The sequence below is a fragment of the Oncorhynchus mykiss genome, chromosome 28 (genome assembly GCF_057628025.1).
Source record: "Oncorhynchus mykiss isolate SJ-2025 chromosome 28, ASM5762802v1, whole genome shotgun sequence".
NCBI classification, from domain to species: Eukaryota; Metazoa; Chordata; class Actinopteri; order Salmoniformes; family Salmonidae; genus Oncorhynchus; species Oncorhynchus mykiss.
Window position 1 is genome coordinate 18,661,254 of NC_143049.1, and position 27,053 is coordinate 18,688,306.

The 27,053-nt window shown below is 43.1% G+C and overlaps 1 protein-coding gene across 2 annotated transcripts in view; it reads left to right on the plus strand.

The window, feature by feature from the left end:
* LOC110508657 (A-type potassium channel modulatory protein DPP6) overlaps positions 1-27,053 on the plus strand; it is a 121,509-nt gene that overhangs the window by 11,962 nt on the left and 82,494 nt on the right. The window contains exon 1 of one of the 2 annotated variants that reach the window (XM_036966513.2): positions 17,266-17,521. The exons of the other annotated variant lie outside the window; for it this stretch is intronic. Within the exon in view, the coding sequence (XP_036822408.1) occupies positions 17,480-17,521 (42 nt within the window). The 5' untranslated portion in view covers positions 17,266-17,479. Of the gene's footprint in view, positions 1-17,265; positions 17,522-27,053 lie in introns of those variants that run through there. 2 annotated transcript variants of the gene reach the window in all.

Genomic DNA, 27,053 nt, shown 5'->3' on the forward strand with positions numbered 1-27,053 from the left:
TGGTTGGTTTTTCTTTGGATTTTTCCTACCATATCTATTGTGTTAAATTCTCCTACATTATTTTAACATTTCCACAAACTTCAAAGTGTTTTCTTTCCAATGGTACCAATTATATGCATATCCTGGATTCAGGGCATGAGCAACAGGCAGTTTACTTTGGGCACGTCATTCAGGCGGAAATTGAGAACAGCCCCGAGGAGCTGCTGGTACCCTTATCTTATGGAAGTACTTAAAAAGTGGGGAGAACATTTGCTTTCCAGAGTCTTTCTCTCAAACTGTGATTACAGTAATTCACAAGAAAGGTTAAAAATCCGCCAAAGTGCGCCTCCTATAGACCAATCTCTCTCCTTAATACAAATTCTAAACTTGTCACCAAGATGCTATCTAAGAGACTGGAGGCATGCCTCCCCCTGCTGGTCAACCCAGATCAGACTGACTTCATAATTAATAGATTGTCCTCCAATAATCTCAGAAGGTTCTTTGATATAATTCACCTTGCTAACAAAAAACAAAATACCTAGTGTCGCAGTCTCTCTCGATGCAAAAAAGGCCTTTGATAGGGTCAAATGGCCATATCTCTTTCGCGTTTTGGAAAAGTTCAGTTTAGGCACCGTGTTTGTAAACTGGATACGATTACTCTACAAATCTCCTAAAGCTAGGATTGCTACCAATGTGATTACTGTCCCCTCTTTCCCTCTCTATAGGGGGAACAGACAAAGGTTGCCCTATTAGCCCCCACCTCTTTGCCTTCGCCATCAAACCGTTAGTTGAGGCCATTAGAACATGCCCTGACACACTGTAAGTGTATTTCACAAAATTCAAAATCCCATAAAATGCATCATTGTGGACCTCATTGTGGACCTCCCTGAAGCAAATGTGTTCCTTGTGAGGAGAGGGACCTATGTACCGAATGTCATGATTTTAGGTTAAACGGGGTGAGTGGCTTGACCTTTCAAAGATATCGATATCTGGCCAATCAGTGTAATTTTATAAATGCCAGAATATCTATGGCAAGACACATCATTCACCCAAGTTTCGTTATAATCGGGCTAGTGTTGTCAGAGATATCTCATGTGACTAACGTACAAACAAACGTACAGAGACAGATTCACAGTCCCCTCCCCGATTTCATTGTGGTGCCTCAAAAATGTCTTGTGATAGATTCTGTAAATGTCCATATTCTGGAATCAAAGTATGTTTGTTCACAACATTATATACATGTATACTTATATACATTCAAACTGTTAGCTGCAGGCACACACCTCATACGTTGGAAGAAGAGAAGCAGGAAGAGAAGCCCAATATTCATTATGTTTTCAGGTTTGTAACATTTACAATCTTTCTTTCGTTTTTGAAATCTAGAGATAATATGTTTATCTAAGCTGTGATGAGTTTTCTCGTTATTTTGATCATTTAAGTGTTTTGATTGAGTGAAAAGCTTTATTTAGTAAAGATTTGTATATCTAACCCAAGATAGACCACAGTCTGTCGTTTCCAATATGAGCAAATCAATCATAGTGGGCAGAACAAGGAAGGAGATCCTATTGGCGCGTTCTAGCTAAAGTTAACTAAACAAACACTAACTAGATGGTAACTACCAGATAGCTAGGTAGCTACATAAATAGTTGAGCTAGCTTTAGCTATGTTATGAAAACATTGAGAAAATTGGATTTGAATGTACTTGAGAATGCGTGAAAGTGTTTGCCATAATATATTTGGTATGCCGTTTTAATTTTCAGCTTTCTTTAGCGATGTCACTGCATTATAGAATACTTTATTCTTATTTCTGTTCTATACTTATATTTTTCAGAGGAAGTAATGTATCTGCTGCATCCAGGGATGGAGGTGAAGATCTTGAGGGAGGCTGCAGAAACAAACTTTTAAACGAAAGGTAACTTCTAGGCATTGAAAAAAACATATGGACGTTTTTGTTTTCCATTGTATTTTTAATAACATGTAGAAAATACACTTTATGGCACTGTCAAGAAGCATTATGACCATCATAATCATATAAGCCAGATAGGCCTATCACATACAGCACATGCCCTTGTGTCAGTCATCAGTCACAAAGAGGGTGTCTTATCCTGCTCCTGAAATCTGCTCCTGCATTTATCCCAGTCATCAGCAATAGAGGTAGGTACATGTCTGACAGCAATGTGTGTGCAATTTCAATGATAATTTAATATGGTACATTTTAGAAAATGTTATATAACATAAGCATAACGTTTACAAGTAGGCTAGGGTGTAATGGAATAGTTTGCCTTGTTTTGTGGGTTTTGACACTCTTATGTAGGTGTCATAACCAGCCATAAAAATAACACAATATGTCACAACCGGTCTAAATTTGTGTAAATGCCAGTGTTATGACCATATTATGGCAGGATATGACATTATGACATGGTTATGACTGTTTCATAACTTGTTATGCCACTAGGTGTCAAAAAAAGTATTACCAAAACGTTATGCTGAAGTACTGAAACTCCCACATGTTGTTTCTTAACGTTTCATTACGTTTTTGAGGACATTCCCAATGTCAAACCAGTTGCACAACTTTCACAGAACATTACCAACATTTGAATTAAATGTAACCGTGTTTGAAATTTTAGGAAACGTTAAAGTAATGATATACCAAGAAAATAAATATTGTATTTTTGTCAAGTTCCATAAATGTGCTGAGAATGTTCCAAAGCCAAGCAGCTGTCCTGCACCATTCCCAGAATGTTGTGGGAAGGTTGTTTGCTAAATAACCTTAGGACAACCACTCTCTCACCAAGCTCTAAGAAACATGGTTCTCAGAGGGTTATGTGCTAGCTGGGATGTGTCTGTCCTCACTCTACTAAGCAGACTGGTCTTCAGCAGACTGGTCTTCAGCAGACTGGTGTTCAGCAGACTGGTCTTCAGCAGACTGGTCTTCAGCAGACTGCTGTTACACAGTGTTTGCATAAGAACATGGCCAATAATTGCCTTTTGAGGAAAGCATGCTGGTAACTGATAGCCGTTGATGAGTGTTGATACCTTTTCCCTTTTTGGTGGATTGCCTGTTTGCACTGGTATATTCAGTAATCTTTATATTTACTGTATGCTGTCGATCCCCTCAGTATGTACTCATTCATTCCTTTACACTTGTGTGTGTTAGGTAGGTGTTGTGAAATTGTTAGATTACTTGTTAGATATTACTGCACGGTCGGAACCAGAAGCACAAGCATTTCGCTACACTCGCATTAATATCTGCTAACCATGTGTATGTGACCAATAAAGTTTGATTTGATTTTCGTCATTCATTTTTGTTGTTGTTGTATTGCACATTTAGCAGGCCTTTCTACACAACATGTCCTTAGCATGACCTTATTCTCCTCTCCTCATATTCTCATTGACTCAAACACAGATGACTGTTAGCAGAAGTTACAGTCAGAGAGTTATATGATGATATATTCAGTGTCATCAGTGTTATTAAACCTTAGTCGCTTTAGAACATTCTCTCTCTCTCTCTCTCTCGGTCAGACAGTGCAGGTTTCTGGATAAATATAACTATCTTTATTTACTTCTCCTGCCTGTTCCCATTTCTTGTGCTCTTGAACTCAAATCTCAGGAAGAGTTTCAGGAAGTTTAGACAACATGGCTGACAGTTCAGTTGTCTAGAAGATGTCTCCCTTTAGAGTAGTATTAGTGCAAGTATTATTTGTAAAGGCTTTGCTAGCTGATGATCAAGATGTCAGAAGAATGAAACCATAGGGGCCTGAAACTATGCAGGAAGAAACTACATGGGTCTGATGTTTTGTACTAAACATTGTTTGCTTTGTACCAATGCAAAGTATTTCCCAATGTTTACTGTGCCTCTTGTTCTAACGCCTATGTGTTAAACTCTCTATAACATTTCAGATGTAAACGTTTCAGTACAGTACTATGCAAAGCTTTATTCATAGATGTTTTTATTGTCTTGCTTTGAAAGTGGTAAGGTGTGAAATGCTTTAACCTAATGTAATAATTTCTTCAGGATGAGCGAAACAAAGGCATGGCAGGTCATGCGGTTGCCTCTCCATTCCATGCAATACATAGACTTGGCCACTAGAGGCTCTCATGTTCCAGCCAATATCAGCAAGCAACTTGGAGAAAGGCAGCTAGACAGACTGGCAAGACGGGTAAGGAAGGAGGCATGAGATCAATATGCATGGGAGCACACAAGCCAATAGATATGCAGAAAGGAGGAGGTAGTCATGGCTAACAATGCAGTTAGGGGTAAGGCAAAGACTGACAACCAATCAATCCCCTATAAATAATGTGCTTATATTCATGAGATCCAAAACGCCTGCTGGTGTGATGCTCATTTCTACTGCCGCGGGGGAGAGACAGACCAGTCTGACACAGCCAGCCAGAGCCAAAACGAGATTCACAATGTCATATCACAGTAGGGGAAAGCAGAACAGGCTTTATACAGTCACAGAGCCCAAACACTCACAGACTGACAGCTGCATTAAGAAAACTCATGGATGACATTGACCACCAGTCTCAGCTGTGTGTGTGTGTGTGTGTGTGTGTGTGTGTGTGTGTGTGTGCCTGCAGAGAGAATGATTTAACATTTAATTAGAGGACCAGTAGGGAGGAAATGGTGACATTCTAGAATCTATTTTCTCTCTAATGAGTTCTCTGAGACAGATTCACAGTTATTTGACTTGTATAAATAAAGATCAGACACAAATTTGCCAACTGCCAAGTTCAAAGTACTGCAAATTAATTAAATGTGGGAGTACAGTTTTTATACAGCAGGGGCCAAAATGTTACTTACTGCTTCTCTCTTCCAATATACAGTGCCTTGCGAAAGTATTCGGCCCCCTTGAACTTTGCGACCTTTTGCCACATTTCAGGCTTCAAACATAAAGATATAAAACTGTATTTTTTTGTGAAGAATCAACAACAAGTGGGACACAATCATGAAGTGGAACGACATTTATTGGATATTTCAAACTTTTTTAACAAATCAAAAACTGAAAAATTGGGCGTGCAAAATTATTCAGCCCCCTTAAGTTAATACTTTGTAGCGCCACCTTTTGTTGCGATTACAGCTGTAAGTCGCTTGGGGTATGTCTCTATCAGTTTTTCACATCGAGAGACTGACATTTTTTCCCATTCCTCCTTGCAAAACAGCTCGAGCTCAGTGAGGATGGATTGGATGGAGAGCATTTGTGAACAGCAGTTTTCAGTTCTTTCTACAGATTCTCGATTGGATTCAGGTCTGGACTTTGACTTGGCCATTCCAACACCTGGATGTTTATTTTTGAACCATTCCATTGTAGATTTTGCTTTATGTTTTGGATCATTGTCTTGTTGGAAGACAAATCTCCGTCCCAGTCTCAGGTCTTTTGCAGACTCCATCAGGTTTTCTTCCAGAATGGTCCTGTATTTGGCTCCATCCATCTTCCCATCAATTTTAACCATCTTCCCTGTCCCTGCTGAAGAAAAGCAGGCCCAAACAATGATGCTGCCACCACCATGTTTGACAGTGGGGATGGTGTGTTCAGCTGTGTTGCTTTCACGCCAAACATAACGTTTTGCATTGTTGCCAAAAAGTTCAATTTTGGTTTCATCTGACCAGAGCACCTTCTTCCACATGTTTGGTGTGTCTCCCAGGTGGCTTGTGGCAAACTTTAAACAACACTTTTTATGGATATCTTTAAGAAATGGCTTTCTTCTTGCCACTCTTCCATAAAGGCCAGATTTGTGCAATATACGACTGATTGTTGTCCTATGGACAGAGTCTCCCACCTCAGCTGTAGAGCTCTGCAGTTCATCCAGAGTGATCATGGGCCTCTTGGCTGCATCTCTGATCAGTCTTCTCCTTGTATGAGCTGAAAGTTTAGAGGGACGGCCAGGTCTTGGTAGATTTGCAGTGGTCTGATACTCCTTCCATTTCAATATTATCGCTTGCACAGTGCTCCTTGGGATGTTTAAAGCTTGGGAAATCTTTTTGTATCCAAATCCGGCTTTAAACTTCTTCACAACAGTATCTCGGACCTGCCTGGTGTGTTCCTTGTTCTTCATGATGCTCTCTGCGCTTTTAACGGACCTCTGAGACTATCACAGTGCAGGTGCATTTATACGGAGACTTGATTACACACAGGTGGATTGTATTTATCATCATTAGTCATTTAGGTCAACATTGGATCATTCAGAGATCCTCACTGAACTTCTGGAGAGAGTTTGCTGCACTGAAAGTAAAGGGGCTGAATCATTTTGCACGCCCAATTTTTCAGTTTTTGATTTGTTAAAAAAGTTTTAAATATCCAATAAATGTCGTTCCACTTCATAATTGTGTCCCACTTGTTCTTGATTCTTCACAAAAAAATACAGTTTTATATCTTTATGTTTGAAGCCTGAAATGTGGCAAAAGGTCGCAAAGTTCAAGGGGGCCGAATACTTTCGCAAGGCACTGTATATGGGTCTCAAACGTGTAATTTATTCCATCTGTAGTAATTTTGGCTAGGGGCCCTGGGGATCTGGTCGAAAGTAATGTACTATGAAGGGAGTCGGGTAACATTTGAGACACACTCAGGGAGACAGACAGGAGAGCTAGTTAGTTGAACAGTAGTAGTTAGTCTCAGCAAGCAGCATTAGAATCCAGAGTCCAGCCAGGGGATTTGTCCCTAATGGCACCCTATTCCCTATATAGTACACTACTTTTGACCAGATCCCTATGGATCCTAGTCAAAAGTAAGGCACTGAATAGGGAATAGGGTGCTATCTGGGAGTAAGCCTGTTTTTTCTGGGATGAGACCAGGCAGGCAGCAGTAATCTCTTGTGTCACACTGGCAAGTTCTCTTATCGACCCTGCCATGATAGTGCCACAGCTCTGGGACTATACACACACAGAGGGCAGAGATGCTAAAGGAATACTGCCACATAGAAGCAACAGGTCACCTACTGCATCGATTAAACCATTTTTAAAGTGTACACTACCATTCAAAAGTTTGGGGTCACTTAGAAATGTCCTTGCTCTTGAAAGACAAGCACATTTTTTGTCCATTAAAATAACAAAAAATGTATCAGAAATACAGTGTAGACAGTGTTGTTAATGTTGTAAATGTTTATTGTAGCTGGAAACGGCAGATTTTTTAAGGAATATCTACATCGGTGTACAGAGGCCCGTTATCAGCAACCATCACTCCTGTGTTCCAATAGCATGTTGTGTTAGCTAATCCAAGTTTATCATTTTAAAAGGCTAGTTGATCATTAGAAAACACTTTTGCAATTATGTTAGCACAGCTGAAAACTGTCGTCCTGATTAAAGAAGCAATAAAACTGGCTTTCTTTAGATTAGTTGAGTATCTGGAGCATCAGCATTTGTGGGTTTGACTACAGGCTCAAAATGGCTAGAAAGTCAGGCTATTCTTGTTCTGAGAAATTTATGAAATGAAGGCTATTCCATGAGAGAAATTGCCAAGAAACTGAAGATCTCGTACAACGCTGTGTTCTACCCCCTTCACAGAACAGCACAAACTGGCTCTAACCAGAATAGAAAGAGGAGTGGGAGGCCCCGGTACAGAACTGAGCAAGAGGACAAGTACATTAGAGTGTCTAGGTTGAGAAACAGACACCTCACAAGTCTTCAACTGGCAGGTTCATTAAATAGTACTACCTGCAAAACACCAGTCTCAACGTCAACAATGAAGAGGCGACTCCTGGATACTGGCCTTCTAGGCAGCGTTGCAAAAAAAAGCCATATCTCAGACTGGCCAGTAAAAAATAAAAGATTAAGACGGACAAAAGAACACAGACACTGGACAGAGGAACGCTGCCTAGAAGGCCAGCATCCTGGAGTTGCCTCTTCACTGTTGACGTTGAGACTGGGGTTTTGTTGTTTCTATTTAATGAAGCTGCCAGTTGAGGACTTGTGAGGCATCTGTTCCAGAGCCCATTCCAGACCCAGATGCAGACACAGGAGGCAGATGGTTGGAGTCTTACAATAGTTATTCATCCAAAAGGAGTAGGCAAGAGAATGGTTGTCGACAGGCAAAAGGTCAAAACCAGATCAGAGTCCAGGAGGTACAGAGTGGCAGACAGACTCATGGTCAAGGCAGGCAGAATGGTCAGGCAGGAGGGTACAAAGTCCAGAAACAGACAAGGGCCAAGACTGGGAGGACTAGAAAAAGAAGAATGCTAAAAGCAGGAGAACGGGAAAACCGCTGGTTGACTTGCAAACATACAAGACGAACTGGCACAGAGAGACTGGAAACACAGAGATAAATACACCGGGGAAAACAAAATGAACTGGCACAGAGAGACAGGAAACACAGAGATAAATACACTGGGGAAAACAAAATGAACTGGCACAGAGAGACAGGAAACACAGAGATAAATACACTGGGGAAAACAAAATGAACTGGCACAGAGAGACAGGAAACACAGGGATAAATACACTGGGGAAAACAAAATGAACTGGCACAGAGAGACAGGAAACACAGAGATAAATACACTGGGGAAAACAAAATGAACTGGCACAGAGAGACAGGAAACACAGAGATAAATACACTGGGGAAAACAAAATGAACTGGCACAGAGAGACAGGAAACACAGAGATAAATACACTGGGGAAAACAAAATGAACTGGCACAGAGAGACAGGAAACACAGAGATAAATACACTGGGGAAAACAAAATGAACTGGCACAGAGAGACAGGAAACACAGGGATAAATACACTGGGGAAAACAAAATGAACTGGCACAGAGAGACAGGAAACACAGAGATAAATACACTGGGGAAAACAAAATGAACTGGCACAGAGAGACAGGAAACACAGAGATAAATACACTGGGGAAAACAAAATGAACTGGCACAGAGAGACAGGAAACACAGGGATAAATACACTGCGGAAAACAAGCGACACCTGCAGGGGATGGAGACAATAATGAGGACAGGTGCAACAGATCAGGGTGTGACAGGTAGTGTATGTGAATTGTAAATTATTTTGTCTGTAATGTCGTTTTTGTTATTTGTCGGACCCCATTAAGAGTAGCTGTCGCCATTGATCCTAATTAATCAAATCAAAATCTAACTTTCAATGCTCATGTAGAAAATACAGTTCCTGATTATATTTTGTGCACTGTATTTAAAACACAATGGTACATAATCCAACACAGTACACTGCAAACATTCTCTGTATTTTCGGGCCAGATTTACTCATTTAACTGCATTTCACTTTGTTTCCCTTGTAAGTAACTGTGTATAGAAACAGTGGCACTACATGTTACTCATAGTCAGATAAAATACTAATATTTCTGAGACTACTGGGCGGAATGAAGAGCTCTCTCTCTCTCTCTCTCTCTCTCTCCGCTCCTGTCTCCTCTCACCACATACAAACACAAATACTGCTCTTCTCTGTCTCCTTTGTACCTTGCTGGGTCATGAAGTAGACTTTCAGGTTGCATCCCCACAGTTTTGTGTCTGCATTAAAGCCTTACAGGGAGGACAAACTAGAACTACAAGTAGCATCAATACTGCCATATAAGGGGGAAATGGTTGTGCTGCATACCTGAACAAGATAAGTCAGATTTGACTCTGTCTCCATCTGTTGGTAAAACTCAGAAAGCATGAATAGACCTTTCTCCTTTTTCTGTCTCTCTCTCATGGTGCTGGAGAGTGAGCTCTTTCTATGCGTGACCATACATAAGCATGTTTTGTCAGGGCTCTTTTGTATGTGGGCCATTTAGCTGCATGTAGCCTACATGTAGAGTTGAAGTCGGAAGTTTACATACACCTGAGCCAAATACATTTAAACGCAGTTTTTCTCAATTCCTGACATTTAATCCTAGTAAAAAATCCCTATCTTAGGTCAGTAAGGATCACCACTTTATTTTAAGAATGTGAAATGTCAGAATAATAGTAGAGAGAATGATTTATTTCAGCTTTTATTTATTTTATCACATTCCCAGTGGGTCAGAAGTTTACATACAATCAATTCGTTTTTAGTAGCATTGTTTAACTTCGGTCAAACGTTTTGGGTAGCCTTCCACAAGCTTCCCACAATAAGTTGGGTGAATTTTGGCCCATTCCTCCTGACAGAGCAGGTGTAACCGAGTCAGGTTTGTAGGCCTCCTTGCTCGCACACGCTTTTTCAGTTCTGCCCACACATTTTATATAGGATTGAGGTCAGGGCTTTGTGATGACCACTCCAATACCTTGCCTTTGATGTCCTTTTGCCAGAACTTTGGAAGTATGCTTGGGATCATTTTCCATTTGGACGACCCATTTGCGACCAAGCTTTAACTTCCTGACTGATGTCTTGAGATGTTGCTTCAATATATCCACATAATTTTCCATCCTCATGATGCCATTTAGTTTGTGAAGTGCATCAGTCCCTCCTGCAGCAAAGCACCCCCACAACATGATGCTGCCACATCCGTGCTTCATGGTTGGGATGGTGTTCTTCGGCTTGCAAGCTTCCCCCTTTTCCTCCAAACATAAAGATGGTCATTATGGCCAAACAGTTCTATTTTTGTTTCATCAGACCAGAGGACATTTCCCCAAAAAGTATGATCATTGTCCCCATGTGCAGTTGCAAACCGTAGTCTGGCTTTTTTATGGCGGTTTTGGAGCAGTGGCTTCTTCCTTGCTGAGCGGCCTTTTAGGTTATGTCGATATAGGACTCGTTTTACTGTGGATATAGATATCTTTGTACCTGTTTCCTCCAGCATCTTCACAAGGTCCTTTGCTGTTGTTCTTGGATTGATTTGCACATTTCGCACCAAAGTATTTCCATCTCTAGGAGACAGAATGTGTCTCCTTCCTGAGCAGTATGATGGCTGCATGGTGTTTATACTTGTGTACTATTGTTTGTACAGATGAACGTGGTACCTTCAGGTGTTTGGACATTGCCCCCAAGGATGAACCAGACTTGTGGAGGTCTACATTTTTTTTTCTGATGTCTTGGCTGATTTCTTTTGATTTTCCCATGATGTAAAGCAAAGAGACACTGAGTTTGAAGGTAGGCCTTGAAATACATCCACTGGTATACCTCCAATTTACTTAAATGATGTCAATTAACCTATCAGAAGCTTCTAAAGCCATGACATCATTTTCTGGAATTTTCCAAGCTGTTTAAAGGCACTTAGTGTATGTAAACGTCTGACCCACTGGAATTGTGATACAGTGAATTATAAGTGAACAATTGTTGGAAAAATGACTTGTGTCTTGCACAAAGTAGATATCCGAACCGACTTGACAAAACTATAGTTTGTTAACAAGAAATTTGTGGAGTGGTTGAAAAACGAGTTTTAATGACTCCCACGTAAGTGTATGTAAACTTCCGACTTCAACTGTACATCCTCCTTGTGGTTGCTCTGTTTTATCTTCAGCCCCTGTTCCCCCTCTCAGGCAGCAGCAGAGCTTCATGTAGTCATAGACCCCACAACTCGTAGGACAGCAGAGCAGATTGCTTTTCCCTGCACATTGAAAGTGGTGCGAGAGATATAGAGTAGATAATGAATGCCTCGTGTTAGGGGAGAGTTGGTGGGGAGAGATGGAACTCGGAACTAAGAACTGTGATTTCCTATTCTGGAATCCGCAGAGTGAGGCCCACTGAGACAGGAAACAGATCTGAAATGATTGATGTTCATCCTGCGCTCCAGATTGGTTGTCAAATCATGGGAATGCAGTAACTCTATTGCCGGATGTGTCAATCTGAATCTCCCCAGCTCGCACTCATACTGAATGGCACTATGGTCAATTTCCATACAAAAATAAGTCTGTGTTGATAGCATGGGACCAGATTACATTTTTTTAACTTATTTGGTTCCACTGATGTGTCGAACTGGCTTGTGACCAAGGCACAACTCCAACACCATTAAGTTTACAGATGACACAACAGTGGTAGGCCTGATCACCGACAACGACAAGACAGCCTATAGGGAGGAGGTCAGAGACCTGGCCGGGTGGTGCCAGAATAACAACCTATCCCTCAACGTAACCAAGACTAAGGAGATGATTATGGACTACAGGAAAAGGAGGACCGAGCACACCCCCATTCTCATCGACGGGGCTGTAGTGGAGCAGGTTGAGAGCTTCGAGATCCTTGGTGTCCACATCAACAACAAACTAACATGGTCCAAGCACACCAAGACAGTGGTGAAGAGGGCACAACAAGCCTATTCCCCCTCAGGAATCTAAAAAGATTTGTCATGGGTCCTGAGATCCTCAAAAGGTTCTACAGCTGCAACATCGAGAGCATCCTGACTGGTTGCATCACTGCCTGGTACGGCAATTGCTCGGCCTCTGACCGCAAGGCACTACAGAGGGTAAAGTGTACGGCCCAGTACATCACTGGGGCTAAGCTGCCTGTCATCCAGGACCTCTACACCAGGCGGTGTCAGATGAAGGCCCTAAAACTTATCAAAGACCCCAGCCACCCCAGTCATAGATTGTTCTCTCTACTACCGCATGGCAAGTGGTACCGGAGTGCCAAGTCGTACCGGAGTGCCAAGTCTAAGACAGAAATGCTTCTCAACAGTTTTTACCCTCAAGCCATAAGACTCCCGAACAGGTAATCAAATGGCTACCTGGACTATTTGCATTGTGTGCCTGTCCCAACCCATCTTTTACACTGCTGCTACTCTCTGTTTATCATATATGCATAGTCACTTTAAATATACATTCATGTACATATGTACATACTACCTCAAATGGGCCGACCAACCAGTGCTCCTGCACATTGGCTAACCGGTCTATCTGCATTGTGCCATCACCCAACACCCGCCAACCCTTTTTTACACTACTTGCTACTCTCTGTTCATCATATATGCATAGTCACTTTAACCATATCTACATGTACATACTACCTCAATCAGCCTGACTAGTGTCTGTATGTAGCCTTGCTACTCTTATAGCCTCACTACTTTGCTCACTATTTGCTCGAGTGCACAGGTGTGCAGCTCCCCGGCAGAAGAAATATCAGGCCGCGGAGAGACGCACGAGATTGAACTCCACTCAACTTTCTAGAGTTTTCCCCATTAACACTATCAATGTTTCCCTTTACCGTGGGGATTGTGATCAAATCAATGCAATATTAGCCACTTTCAATGCAACATACCAGAACAAAACAAACTATGCAAGACATGTTGTTGTAGTCAGAGAGCACCAGAGTAGGATTCTATTGGATTGACAGGCACAACTCAGGCCCGGACTCCACAGACCTGTGCACCATAACCAATCAGAGCTGCAGTAGGCCTATATGCAAATAGTCCATTGCCATATATTAATTTGTGCTGTTCACTTTGAACTGGACTGTATTTACAATGTGAATGGTGGGGACTATTGTCACGATATTCGTTGGAAGCATACTCAGACCAATGTGCAGCGTGATCTGGGTTCCACATTTTTTATTTTAAAATAAGTGAACCACACAACAAAACTATAAAGAATAAACGAAACGTGATGACAATGGACTGCTAACATGCAACTACACATAAACAATATCCCACAAACACAGGTGGAAAAAAGCTACCTAAATAGGATCCCCAATTAGAGACAACGATTACCACTGCCTCTAATTGGGAATCATACAAAATCACCAACATAGAAAAACAAAACTAGAACCTCACATAGAAATAATAAACTAGACTAACCCCCAGTCATGCCCTGACCTACTCTACAAAAGAAAATAAGGGCTAAGGGGTTTATTAGCAAGTGCATCGGCGATGTCGTACCCACAGCGTCTATTAAAACATTCCCAAACCACGGGAATGACGGGAAACATGAACGAATACAAACAGTGTAGCTATTCCCTCCGCAAGGCAATCAAATAAGCTAAGCATCAGTATAGAGACAAAGTAGAGTCGCAATTCAACGGCTCAGACATGAGAGGTATGTGGCAGGGTCTACAGTCAATCACGGACTGTAAAAGGAAAACCAGCCCCATCACGGACCAGGATGTTTTGCTCCCAGACAGACTAAACAACTTCTTTGCTCACTTTGAGGACACTACAGTGCCACTGACACGGCCCGCTACCAAAACCTGCGGGCTCTCCTTCACTGCAGCCGACGTGACCAAAACATTTAAACGTGTTAACCCTCGCAAGGCTGCAGGCCCAGACGGCATCCCCAGCCCAGCTGGCTGGTGTGTTTACGGACATATTCAATCAATCCTTATCCCAGTCTGCTGTCCCCACATGCTTCAAGAGGGCCACCATTGTTCCTGTTCCCAAGAAAGCTAAGGTAACTGAGCTAAATGACTACCGCCCCGTAGCACTCACTTCCGTGAGGGTAGGTAACAACATCTCCACCCCGCTGATCCTCAACACTGGGGTCCCACTAGGGTGCGTTCTCAGCCCTCTCCTGTACTCCCTGTTCACCCACAACTGCGTGGGCATGCACGCCTCCAACTCAATCATCAAGTTTGCAGACGACACTACAGTGGTAGGCTTGATTACCAACAACGACAAGACGGCCTACAGGGAGGAGGTGAATAACTCACACTCAACTTCAACAAAACTATCCACATCGACGGGAAAGTAGTGGAGAGGGTAGAACGTTTTAAGTTCCTTGGCGTACAAATCACGGACAAACTGAAATCGTCCACCCACACAGACAGTGTGGTGAAGAAGGCGCAGCAGTGCCTCTTCAACCTCAGGAGGCTGAAAAAATGCGGCTTGTCACCAAAAACACTCACAAACTTTTACAGATGCACAATCGAGAGCATCCTTTCGGGCTGTATCACCACCTGGTACGGTAACTGCTCCGCCCATAACCGTAAGGCTCTCCAGAGGGTAGTGAGGTCTGCACAACGCATCACCGGGGGCAAACTACCTGCCCTCCAGGACACCTACACCACCGATGTCACAGGAAGGCCAAAAAGATCACCAAGGACAACAACCGCCACTGCCTGTTCACCCCGCTATCATCCAGAAGGCGAGGTCAGTACAGGTGCATCAAAGCAGGGACCGAGAGACTGAAAAACAGCTTCTATCTCAAGGCCATCAGACTGTTAGACAGCCATCACTAACATTGAGTGGCTGCTGCCAACATACTGACTCAACTCCAGCCACTTTAATAATGGAAAAATGTATGTGATAAATGTATCACTAGCCACTTTAAACAATGCTACTTCATATAATGTTTACATATCCTACATTACTCATCTCATATGTGTGACGACCCTCCCACTCTGTCTGCCGTATTCTGTCTTTGTTCTTGTTTCCTTATTAGGATGCCGGTGGGCGGAGTTGAGAGGGTCGTCAGCTTCATGGGAAACACCTGGGCCCGGTGTCGCCCAGGATAAATAGACCTCTTCCACATTCATGGAGGAGACTCTCTCCATGCAGACACCTTTGTAGATTGTGTTGTGGTTCTTGGTGGCCTTTTGTTTGTTTGCTTTGGCACCTTTCAACACCCTGCATTATCACATTCTTGCATGCAAAACACTCACTTACACTACTGATTACTGATTACACACACCATTGTATATTTTCCTTAGTTGCTTTAGTTAATAAATATATATTTTGTTACTACTTATCTCCACGTTGTCTCCCTTTGTTACGGGCTTTGAGCCGGTTCGTGACATATGTATATACTGTACTCTATACCATCCACTGCATCTATGCCGTTCGGCCATCACTCATTCATATATTTTTTATGTACATATTCTTATTCCTTCCTTTACACTTGTGTGTATAAGGTAGTTGTTGTGAAATTGTTAGGTTAGATTACTCATTGGATATTACTGCGTTGTCGGAACTAGAAGCACAAGCATTTCGCTACACTCGCATTAACATCTGCTAACCATGTGTATGTGACAAATAACATTTGATTTGTTTTGGTAGCATACTTTGTCTGATTCTCTGTAATAATGGTATGGAAATAATAATGAATGTATTTTGTAAAGTGGATTCTTGCATCAAACAACACAATGTTCAGTCACCTCCTTGTTTGAAGGACAAGTGGATAATGTCAAGCCCTGCATTATTTTTTTCAAAAGTCTCATGGAATGTAGGCCTACATTGAACACAACACATTGGCTGCTACTGTAGGCTGAATAATAAAACAGCTATTTCCATGTTAAAATGTTATGGGATGCATTTTCTCCATTGTTTTTGATGGTAGTCCACTCTGATAGACCTACATTATGATCAAATAGCCACAGTAGCCTACTTGGCCACTGTTATAACTGGAACTTAAAGCAGGTACAGCCTCAGTGTTCACAGTAAACTCGTACCTGAAGCTGCACAGAATTTTCACAATGTTTCAGTTTGCGCTCAGCAGACCTGAAATTTGCTAAGTGCCAAAAGAATTAGAGGGAACATTGGTTGTGAACAACTGGCAAGTTAGTGTGTGGGTAATGGAGCGGTGCTTGGACCAGAGGACAGTCGAGTCTCAGTGTGAAACAACTCTTTATTGAGTAGAGCCGTTTCACTACTCTAATTTGAAGCGAACAGTTCTATCATGTCTGGATGAATCCTTACTTCACTAAATGCTACACTCATAAAGACTAAAGTAACATATCAGAACATGTCAGACTCTTACAATGTTACATTTTTATTCGCACTGATAGCAATCACAGCGTTGTGTTGGTAGTCCGTGGTGATTGAGAAGACTACTAGTTCTATTCTACCTTGTACAGTACCAATGCATTTCTATTAAACCCATTAAGACACAAACAGCCACCACTGAGCCTAGCTAAACCTAGCTCAGTATGGACCATTGTTTAATTGCATTCATAAACGGTGAGTGAGAGATGGCCGACCCCGCAGTTGGGGTGAATTCCCCCTGGTAGATGAGAAGGAGAGGGACACGTAAGTAGAAAGGATAAAAATCCCGCCCACAGAGGGTATAGAGCAGCTGTAAAGTGGCTGGGTTGTTGCTGTGTGGTGTGGAGTGTTATGCTGATCTTGGCTGAATGGGGAGAGTGAGATAATGGCCCTGGTAAGTGACTTAGTGCTGATTGTTGTGAAAGAGAGGATGCTGAGCTGAGAGCCTGCATGGCTGCTGGGCTGGCCGGCTGTCTATGTCCCATAGACTCCCATAGTGTTGTGTTTCAGCATTGTGTGTGTGTGTGTGTGTGTGTGTGTGTGTGTGTGAATGGCCATTCGTAGCCGTCAGACAGCTTGTTCTATCTTATACTGTAGAGTCCCTCTGTATACTGACCTGACCTGCTTTAGTTTGATAGGATGGATGTCACATTCTAGCCGCTGTTGGCTAGCTCAACAGGGGGTCCTTACGATGACGCTTGTCTACACTTGAGAAATGAGGGCTGTGTCTTGCTGAGCAAACATACTCTCTAGCACACACACACACTCTTATGCACACACACACACACTCAGTTTGTTAATGTGAGGCTTGGGGATTTTATGCTGAATCGCTGAGTGTATGAAGGCTCTCACCATGATGGGCTAAGGTGTGTCTCCACTATGGACAGATCTTGACTCAGCTTCACTCAGCCAGTCCATATAACTCTGCTCAGTCTCTGGCTCATGCTAACAGCCCTTCCTAACACTTGGAATGAAAACTCGCAAGTTATCCAGAGTGGAAAGAGTGTGGAAGGTGAGTTTGGCCCCTATACTTGTACATTTGTTCTTGGTGTGAATTTATAGCTTTGACAACTTTGATGTTCCTAGATTTTTATTTCTCTGATATTTAGGGCTTTGTAGATGGATTTGTATGGATTGGGGAACATAATGATGGCCTGATTTTGTGTTAGCTTGACTTATTACCAAGATTGTTAGTATATTGGTTGAAGCATGGGTGTTATGACTTGCTATTAACTGTCTCAGATAGCTGAGACATTTGTCAGCGTGATCTATCCTTTTCCCTCAGTCAAACCTTTCAGGTGTTTGTTGTCGCATTCTCACTTTGAAGATATATGGTTCTCCAACAAATGAGCTTTGGTGCACTTCTCTATATTTTATTGCACATAAAATAAATGGAATGTAAACAATGGTGCTGCACATTCCAGAAACAAGTTGCACAGTAATTAAAAACAATGCTTCCCCAGCCGAGATAATAGGGGCTGGGTATTTACTGTTGTAGCAACACAGATGGCCTTATTGCTGAAATTCAAAGCTAGGTGGGCACGAAGGTATTGTACGGAGAAGCTAACATAAAAGGAGTCGTTATGTTGTCCTAATAATCTTCTTAGCTTCGAAAAGAAAAACAGTACTAAGAACAATTCTTACCTGAAAAAAACGTGTTTTTATTTGAAGAAGGCCCTGCCATGTAAGCTAGAAGAGACCGTGTGGGGACATTTCAGAGCCCCCAGCCTTCTCACAAATATAGTTTAACAGTTTTGAAATACCCCAAAGGACACTTAGAGCGAAGGATCCATTAAGTGGGTAGGGATGTACAGTGTATCATAATGGACCTTGTCCATGGGTAGAAGTTGTGGTAAACAATCGCGTTTCTGCAATGTGCTTCTCTTAGATAATACCTTAACATTACTCCAAACAGTTGCAAATCATTCCTAGCGTTTCAATTGGACAGATTGAGCAAACAGAGAGGGACCTAACTGAATCTGTCCAATAGCAACTCTGGTTTTTGTTGCAAACCAGAATATTTGGAGTAATGATTAGAGAGTAATGATTACACCCCAGCTCAAAGTATGTAGTAAAGCTTTATGTTTTATGGTTATTATGACTCCAAGTGAATTAGACCTTCTCATCCTTTGTAAAAAACATGTTTTTTTTTTCAACCATTGGAAATCCTCTCATGCATATCTTAATACATGTACAATGCTTAGTCTAATGCATTCGCCTGATTAATATTGTATTACTATTCCAATGAAGGTCTCTTGGTGCTAAGAGCTGCTCCATATTTTGCCAGAGTGCATGGACCTCATATTGCCTCATTTGTGATTCAACTGTACCTGACCAAACTGTAAAACGATTGGCTGCTCCTCGACATACACTTCCAGTTCTGAGCAGATACGAATGTCAGCAGGCGATTGGCCAAAATAGGCTGACAAGGTGCGGTGTTTGACTAGGTGCTATGAGGTCTCATGTATGGAGACTATATCCTCTGTAATTTTGATCACCTCGTGCTGATACTGATCTGTTGGTATTTCCAGTGCAACATCCCAGGGTTTTGTCACCTCTGTTGCTTTGATTTTGTGATATGACTGAACATTTCATGTGTCTATGTCCAAGCTCCTGAGAGATTTGGCTTTGCCACGATGCTGTGTGTCTCATTGATGTTCAGAAGTGGGATTATCTTTGATCTGTGAAACATTGTTTGCGTCATGTTTGTGTGTTTGGGGGTGTTTTCGTCTGTAGAGTCTGTAGAGAAGAGGTAATGTTACTACTGAATGCAGGAGCGCAACTTTCACTGGGGACGGGGACGGGACATGTCCGCCCCACATTCTAAAATTGTGTTTTTGTCCCACACAGTTTTATCATTGGAATATGATACAAAACGATTCAATGGGGTGCTTTAGGACCATGCAGACGCCTCAGAGCAGTCGGGTTTGGAGTGTTTATCCGACTGGATAATTAAAAAAATATATATATATATTTATATATTTGTCCCCTCCACTTCTAAAACCAAAGTTGCACCCCTGACTGAATGAGAGAGAGCTGAGTACGAATGTGAGCGGGGCTCTTAAAACTTCACACAGAGATAATACTTTTTTTTTAAGGATTAAATTTGATATAATCCTTAGTCTACACCGTTGAATTGGCCTACACCGGATTCTCCTTTATGCCCAACCCTATGTGGGGTTCTATGGTTATCCTTGACCATGCTCCTTCCTCTCGTTGAACAGTAATTACGGAGGACATTTTGTATGGATATATTCTTCGTCATGCCCTTGACTCTGCCCCAGGATATATTTAGCTTCATTTCCCCTCACATACAGACACGAACCAGGCTCTGTTAACTTGTGTTTTACGATTGATCAAGAACTTTCTGCTCCTTGAGTCTCACCTGGATTTCATCTTATTCCTGAAGTGCTGCACGTTCTTTTAGCCTGGTCCGAGATCTGTTTGTGCTGTTTTGCCAACTCCTATGGTCATTGTCAGGTTTGGAATACTACGTTTGACAGGCAATGTTTTTCTGCTGTAGATAATGTATTATATCCTTGACCTGCCACTGCAAAGCCCTCTGTTACTATTCATTCATATTTTATTGCTGTTGTTGTGCTCACTCCATGCTAGATTACCATGGTAACTACTTGCCAATAAATAGCTTTGATTTTAAAGGTCCTTTGGCTTCATTCGTGTTTTACGGCTCTATTGTAAGCAGTTGATGGGGAGGAATAAAGTTGATGAGGCCCATAAGTCTGGTTTATGTCACTATAACAGCAGATGGGTTAATGGCCCTTTAATGAGTGCTGAGTCATGATGAAGAGAGTGTGTGGATCAGGGGTGGATTTAGTGAGGTGAATGTTGCAGGTCGTTTTACCTTTGCTGACCAACACGATTCCCTATTCTACCTGAAAGACAAACATACTGTATGTGTTCTACACAGTACATTTCTATCTGACCGTTTTGTAACGTTGCACCATGCTGAACAGGCCCCAGGTGTCTTTGGAATTCTTGGTGTTTTGCTTCTGAAACACTTGTTCATGTTATTTGGAAAACCTCTTCTGGCTTTCAATGGACTCAACATAAAAGCTACAGTGATTTAGTGATGTTTCTTCTGTCATGATTTGAGTTTAAGAGTTTGATTGCCTTCGATTTGATTGAACTGTTTTGGTTAATACCCTTACTACCCATTTGGACAAAACAACAACTGTTTGATTACGTTGCAGTACATTGCTAAGAGGTCCTCTTGGGTCTTTTTCCCCTTGTAACTAAACTATTCCACTAAAGTTTATTTCATGAAATATTCATAACTGAGATGGAAGAGATGGCACATTTCTCTGTCTGCTCCTGGCTTTCCCCACGCTAGGTGAGGATAGGAGAGAAGCACGAGACGAAGGAGCCATCAGTGGAGTCATAACATAAGTAAACAAAACCAGTGAGAGATTATGCAGTCGGGCTCCAAGCCTGTGTTGGTTTATTATGGGGACTAGAGACTACACATGGGTGAGCAGAGCCCTCCGTAACAGTGTAAAGCTGCAATCATCAGACCAAAATGTTTCACTCCACAACTGAACACACACAAAGCTTTGTAAAAGTTGCTTTGTACCTAAAGGCACTCTCACATCAAACTCTCATACTCGCTGTACAAAAAGTCATGCAATTACACACAAGGTGACAAAAAATCTACTCAATGAAATGACACTTGGATATTAGCACTGTGCGTGTGTGTCTTTGCATGTATGTGTGCATTTTGCGTGCGTGTTTGTGTGCGTCAGTACATACTTGTGTGTGCACGTACTGTGCGTGTGTGTGCGCGTGTACTGTATACACACGTAAGTGAGTGTGTGTGCATGCGCATATGAGTGTATGAGAGACAGACATTCGTGGCAGATTAATGATTTCCCTGCGAAATGCCCCTGATGGTAAAAATGAGATAATGAGCTTGATGAAGGAGCCATAGACTTGTTAATTACCTCTCTGTAATTACTGAGCGGTGAGAAAGGCACCTACTCAAACTCTCTTTTCGAAACTTCTCTCCCTCTCATTATTACATGACAGATGGAACTGCATGTTTTTACAGCACTGAATGGACGGCCTTTTAGAATACAGATTAACTGTGATGAACTATGCCAATCCCCCCCCATCCTCCTCCATCTCGCTCGTTTAACGTTCTCTCAGACCTTCAAATCAAATCAAACTTTATTTGTCACACGCGCTGAATACAGCAAGTGTAGAACTTACCGTGAAATGCTTACTTACAAGCCCTTAACCAACAATGCAGTTCAAGAAAGAGTTAAGAAAATATTTACCAAATAAACTAAAGAAAAAAATATTAAAAAGTAATACAATAAAATAACAATAATGAGGCTATATACAGGGGGTACCGGTATACCCCTGCCAAGGTGTAGAACAGAAGAGCTGTGGATGGGATATGAAGCTGCTCCAGTGCTTTCACTCTGCTAATATGCACATGGTAAATTGGAATGGAGCGGCAGCTCATGAAGGTGTTGCTTGCTGCCAATTGTAAAGTGAAGGTGCGCGGTGTGAAAATCCAAACAGCCAGGGAAGGTCGGGCGAGGGGGCGGTCAGTGACGGCCAGATGGAGTGACGCCAAAGGGCGTAGGGAACGTGACAGACTGTCAACTATGCCTGGATTTGTCAGACAGTTGACCTAGTCTGGTGGTTACCGTGGGAACAGGTTGTTTTTTCCTGCAGCCACAGCATCGGAACCTTGAGACGCTTCACAACTACCTCATTGATCCACAGGGTCTAATTCGGGGAATGCTTGAAGGCACACTCTGTGTGTTACATGAGTGGGCTGCAGTTGCGCATTGAGTTGGTGAGTTCTTTATACAGCAATTATTTTGTCCATGAGCATGAGTACACACATCCACGCACACACACCTTTAACATACAAGCCAAAAGGTCTAATCTGTCCTTTAAGATAGACCTCAACGTTGTTTCGGCCACAGAAAGTGCATAGTGTGTTTGGCCATAGATGGTTTAAAGGGGCTGTTGTCTGCAACCTGGATTGTAGAAGACAGGTCAAATCAAATGAAATCAAATGTTATTTGATTTAAAATATTTACTAAATAAAATAAAGTAAAAAATATATAATAAAATAAAAAGTAACACCATAAAGTAACAATAACGAGGCTATATACAGGGGGTTCCGGTACTGAGTCAATGTGGAGGCTATATACAGGGGGTTCCGGTACTGAGTCAATGTGGAGGCTATATACAGGGAGTACCGGTACAGAGTCAATGTGGAGGCTATATACAGGGGGTTCCGGTACTGAGTCAATGTGGAGGCTATATACAGGGGGTTCCGGTACTGAGTCAATGTGGAGGCTATATACAGGGGGTTCCGGTACTGAGTCAATGTGGAGGCTATATACAGGGGGTTCCGGTACTGAGTCAATGTGGAGGCTATATACAGGGGGTTCCGGTACTGAGTCAATGTGGAGGCTATATACAGGGGGTACCGGTACAGAGTCAACGTGGAGGCTATATACAGGGGGTTCCGGTACTGAGTCAATGTGGAGGCTATATACAGGGGGTTCCGGTACTGAGTCAATGTGGAGGCTATATACAGGGGGTTCCGGTACTGAGTCAATGTGGAGGCTATATACAGGGGGTTCCAGTACTGAGTCAATGTGGAGGCTATATACAGGGGGTTCCGGTACTGAGTCAATGTGGAGGCTATATACAGGGGGTTCCAGTACTGAGTCAATGTGGAGGCTATATACAGGGGGTTCCGGTACTGAGTCAATGTGGAGGCTATATACAGGGGGTTCCGGTACAGAGTCAACGTGGAGGCTATATACAGGGGGTTCCGGTACTGAGTCAATGTGGAGGCTATATACAGGGGGTTCCGGTACTGAGTCAATGTGGAGGCTATATACAGGGGGTACCGGTACAGAGTCAATGTGGAGGCTATATACAGGGGGTTCCGGTACTGAGTCAATGTGGAGGCTATATACAGGGGGTTCCGGTACTGAGTCAATGTGGAGGCTATATACAGGGGGTACCGGTACTGAGTCAATGTGGAGGCTATATACAGGGGGTTCCGGTACTGAGTCAATGTGGAGGCTATATACAGGGGGTTCCGGTACTGAGTCAATGTGGAGGCTATATACAGGGGGTACCGGTACTGAGTCAATGTGGAGGCTATATACCGGGGGTTCCAGTACTGAGTCAATGTGGAGGCTATATACAGGGGGTTCCGGTACTGAGTCAATGTGGAGGCTATATACAGGGGGTTCCGGTACTGAGTCAATGTGGAGGCTATATACAGGGGGTTCCGGTACTGAGTCAATGTGGAGGCTATATACAGGGGGTACCGGTACTGAGTCAATGTGGAGGCTATATACAGGGGGTTCCGGTACTGAGTCAATGTGGAGGCTATATACAGGGGGTACCGGTACTGAGTCAATGTGGAGGCTATATACAGGGAGTACTGGTACCGAGTCAATGTGTGGGGGTTCAGGTCAGTGTGCGGGGGTACAGATACCCTTTGGACTGTGATGTCAGTGGAGTGAGGAGAGCAGATGATGATAATGACCAGCTATCACACCGCTGGCATGGCCTTTATCTCCTCTCCCCCGCACACTCCTTGCTCTGTCTGTCTCTTTAATGACCCTGTACAGCTGGTCATCAGTTACCATGGTGACATGGCTCTTTATGTAACATCAGTCTAGACAGGTTTGTCCCTATCAACTCTAGGAAAGTTAAGACCAGACAGTACAGTACAGGAGCTATTTAAAATGTGACTTTACTCTCTAGAAGTGACCACCATCTCCATCAGTTCACGTGACAGACAGGAATTTCGAGACACATTACTAATCATTAATGACCATCCAATCCCCATCCTTACGTGTTTAGTTCACCCATTTTAGTCAGATCATCTCATTTGAATCAAGATGTCATGCATGAGGTGAATGCATTTCTATTGTAAATGTGAAGTGGAAACAATTTCAACCAGGGACTCTTACTGTAATCCTGCTATTTATGGGATTTTACCGTAGTATGTTTCAGTTTCTGCATCAATAGCTGAACTGCCTGTGTCAGGAATAAGTGGTAACGTATCTCCACTATGTAGATTGGCTCATTAAATGATCACATGTTTGTTAAAGGCTGCTGACCAACATGCAAGTGTTGGCTTCCCTTGGTGATCACTGGACGGAGCTAGCACACATGATAGGGTAGCACTGTGGGCTGACTGATCATGGACTGACATGATGGGGTAGCACTGTGGGCTGACTGATCATGGACTGACATGCTGGGGTAGCACTGTGGGCTGACTGATCATGGACTGACATGCTGGGGTAGCACTGTGGGCTGACTGATCATGGACTGACATGATGGGGTAGCACTGTGGGCTGACTGATCATGGACTGCCATGCTGGGGTAGCACTGTGGGCTGACTGATCATGGACTGACATGATGGGGTAGCACTGTGGGCTGACTGATCATGGACTGACATGCTGGGGTAGCACTGTGGGCTGACTGATCATGGACTGAAATGCTGGGGTAGCACTGTGGACTGACTGATCATGGACTGACATGATGGGGTAGCACTGTGGGCTGACTGATCATGGACTGACATGCTGGGGTAGCACTGTGGGCTGACTGATCATGGACTGAAATGCTGGGGTAGCACTGTGGACTGACTGATCATGGACTGACATGATGGGGTAGCACTGTGGACTGACTGATCATGGACTGACATGATGGGGTAGCACTGTGGACTGACTGATCATGGACTGACATGCTGGGGTAGCACTGTGGACTGACTGATCATGGACTGAAATGCTGGGGTAGCACTGTGGACTGACTGATCATGGACTGACATGCTGGGGTAGCACTGTGGACTGACTGATCATGGACTGACATGCTGGGGTAGCACTGTGGATTGACTGATCATGGACTGACATGCTGGGGTAGCACTGTGGACTGACTGATCATGGACTGACATGCTGGGGTAGCACTGTGGATTGACATGCTGGGGTAGCACTGTGGACTGACTGATCATGGACTGACATGCTGGGGTAGCACTGTGGACTGACTGATCATGGACTGACATGCTGGGGTAGCACTGTGGACTGACTGATCATGGACTGACATGATGGGGTAGCACTGTGGACTGACTGATCATGGACTGACATGATGGGGTAGCACTGTGGACTGACTGATCATGGACTGACATGCTGGGGTAGCACTGTGGACTGACTGATCATGGACTGAAATGCTGGGGTAGCACTGTGGACTGACTGATCATGGACTGACATGCTGGGGTAGCACTGTGGACTGACTGATCATGGACTGACATGCTGGGGTAGCACTGTGGATTGACTGATCATGGACTGACATGCTGGGGTAGCACTGTGGACTGACTGATCATGGACTGACATGCTGGGGTAGCACTGTGGATTGACATGCTGGGGTAGCACTGTGGACTGACTGATCATGGACTGACATGCTGGGGTAGCACTGTGGACTGACTGATCATGGACTGACATGCTGGGGTAGCACTGTGGACTGACTGATCATGGACTGACATGCTGGGGTAGCACTGTGGACTGACATGCTGGTCAACACAATATGAAGGTTCTAGTGTTAGGACCACAGCAATAATTGTGTTCTTGGACGAAGAGGAAACATAATAGGAATAAATCAACCAAAATGTAGCGCCAGACAGCCATTGTGTATGCATGCTTAGATGCCTAATGCTATTTTCATTTTCAGTCTCCCCTGGCCTCCCCTGAACCATCATTGTTAGAGTTCTCCAATTAAATGTGATTGTCTCTTCTGTTGTTGCTCCCCCCCTGTCTGCTGGAGGATGAAGATAGATGTTGCCAGGCACCTACCTAGGCTGTGATAATCAATCCCTCCACCCGTCACTGTGTCTGAGGCTCTGTTGTCGTTTGGCTCGGCCTGTCTGTTGTTGTCTAGCCCACTCCACTGTATCGGCAGTGTTTTGTTTTGAATTCAGTGTTTATGGTCCAAATGCAACCACATCCCTCTGTCCGTAGAGCAACGTGTTTCCAGATAAATAATGATGAGGAAACGGAATATTTAGGATCCATGTGCTTTATCTTTTAGCAGTGTTTCAGAGTGCACAGAGTGAATGATTAGAGGGCATGTATTAATGGAAGTAACAGAAAACAGGGTGAAGAGAGAGACGTTTTAAGTCTTAGACACCTTGCATTGTGTCACTGCAGTATTCTGAATTCCTCCCTAATTATGAGATTTATTCATTTTGATCTATTTACCATTTTGTACATTTGTTAATTAAGCAACAACCTGTTTCAAATAGTGTATGCTGCATAGTGTGTGCTACAGATGTCAAACAGATTAGGAGTATAGTTGTTTGGTTATGACAAGCTATGTTTGATTGATTTGAGGAGCTATAGAAGGAGCTACCTTGCACTGATCTGCTGAAATCTTCCACTGCTGCCAGTGAAGCGTACATTTGCTGTCCATCTCATGTGGTGCTGAAATCTGTCAATTAAGCTGTCCATCTCATGTGGTGCTGAAATCTGTCAATTAAGCTGTCC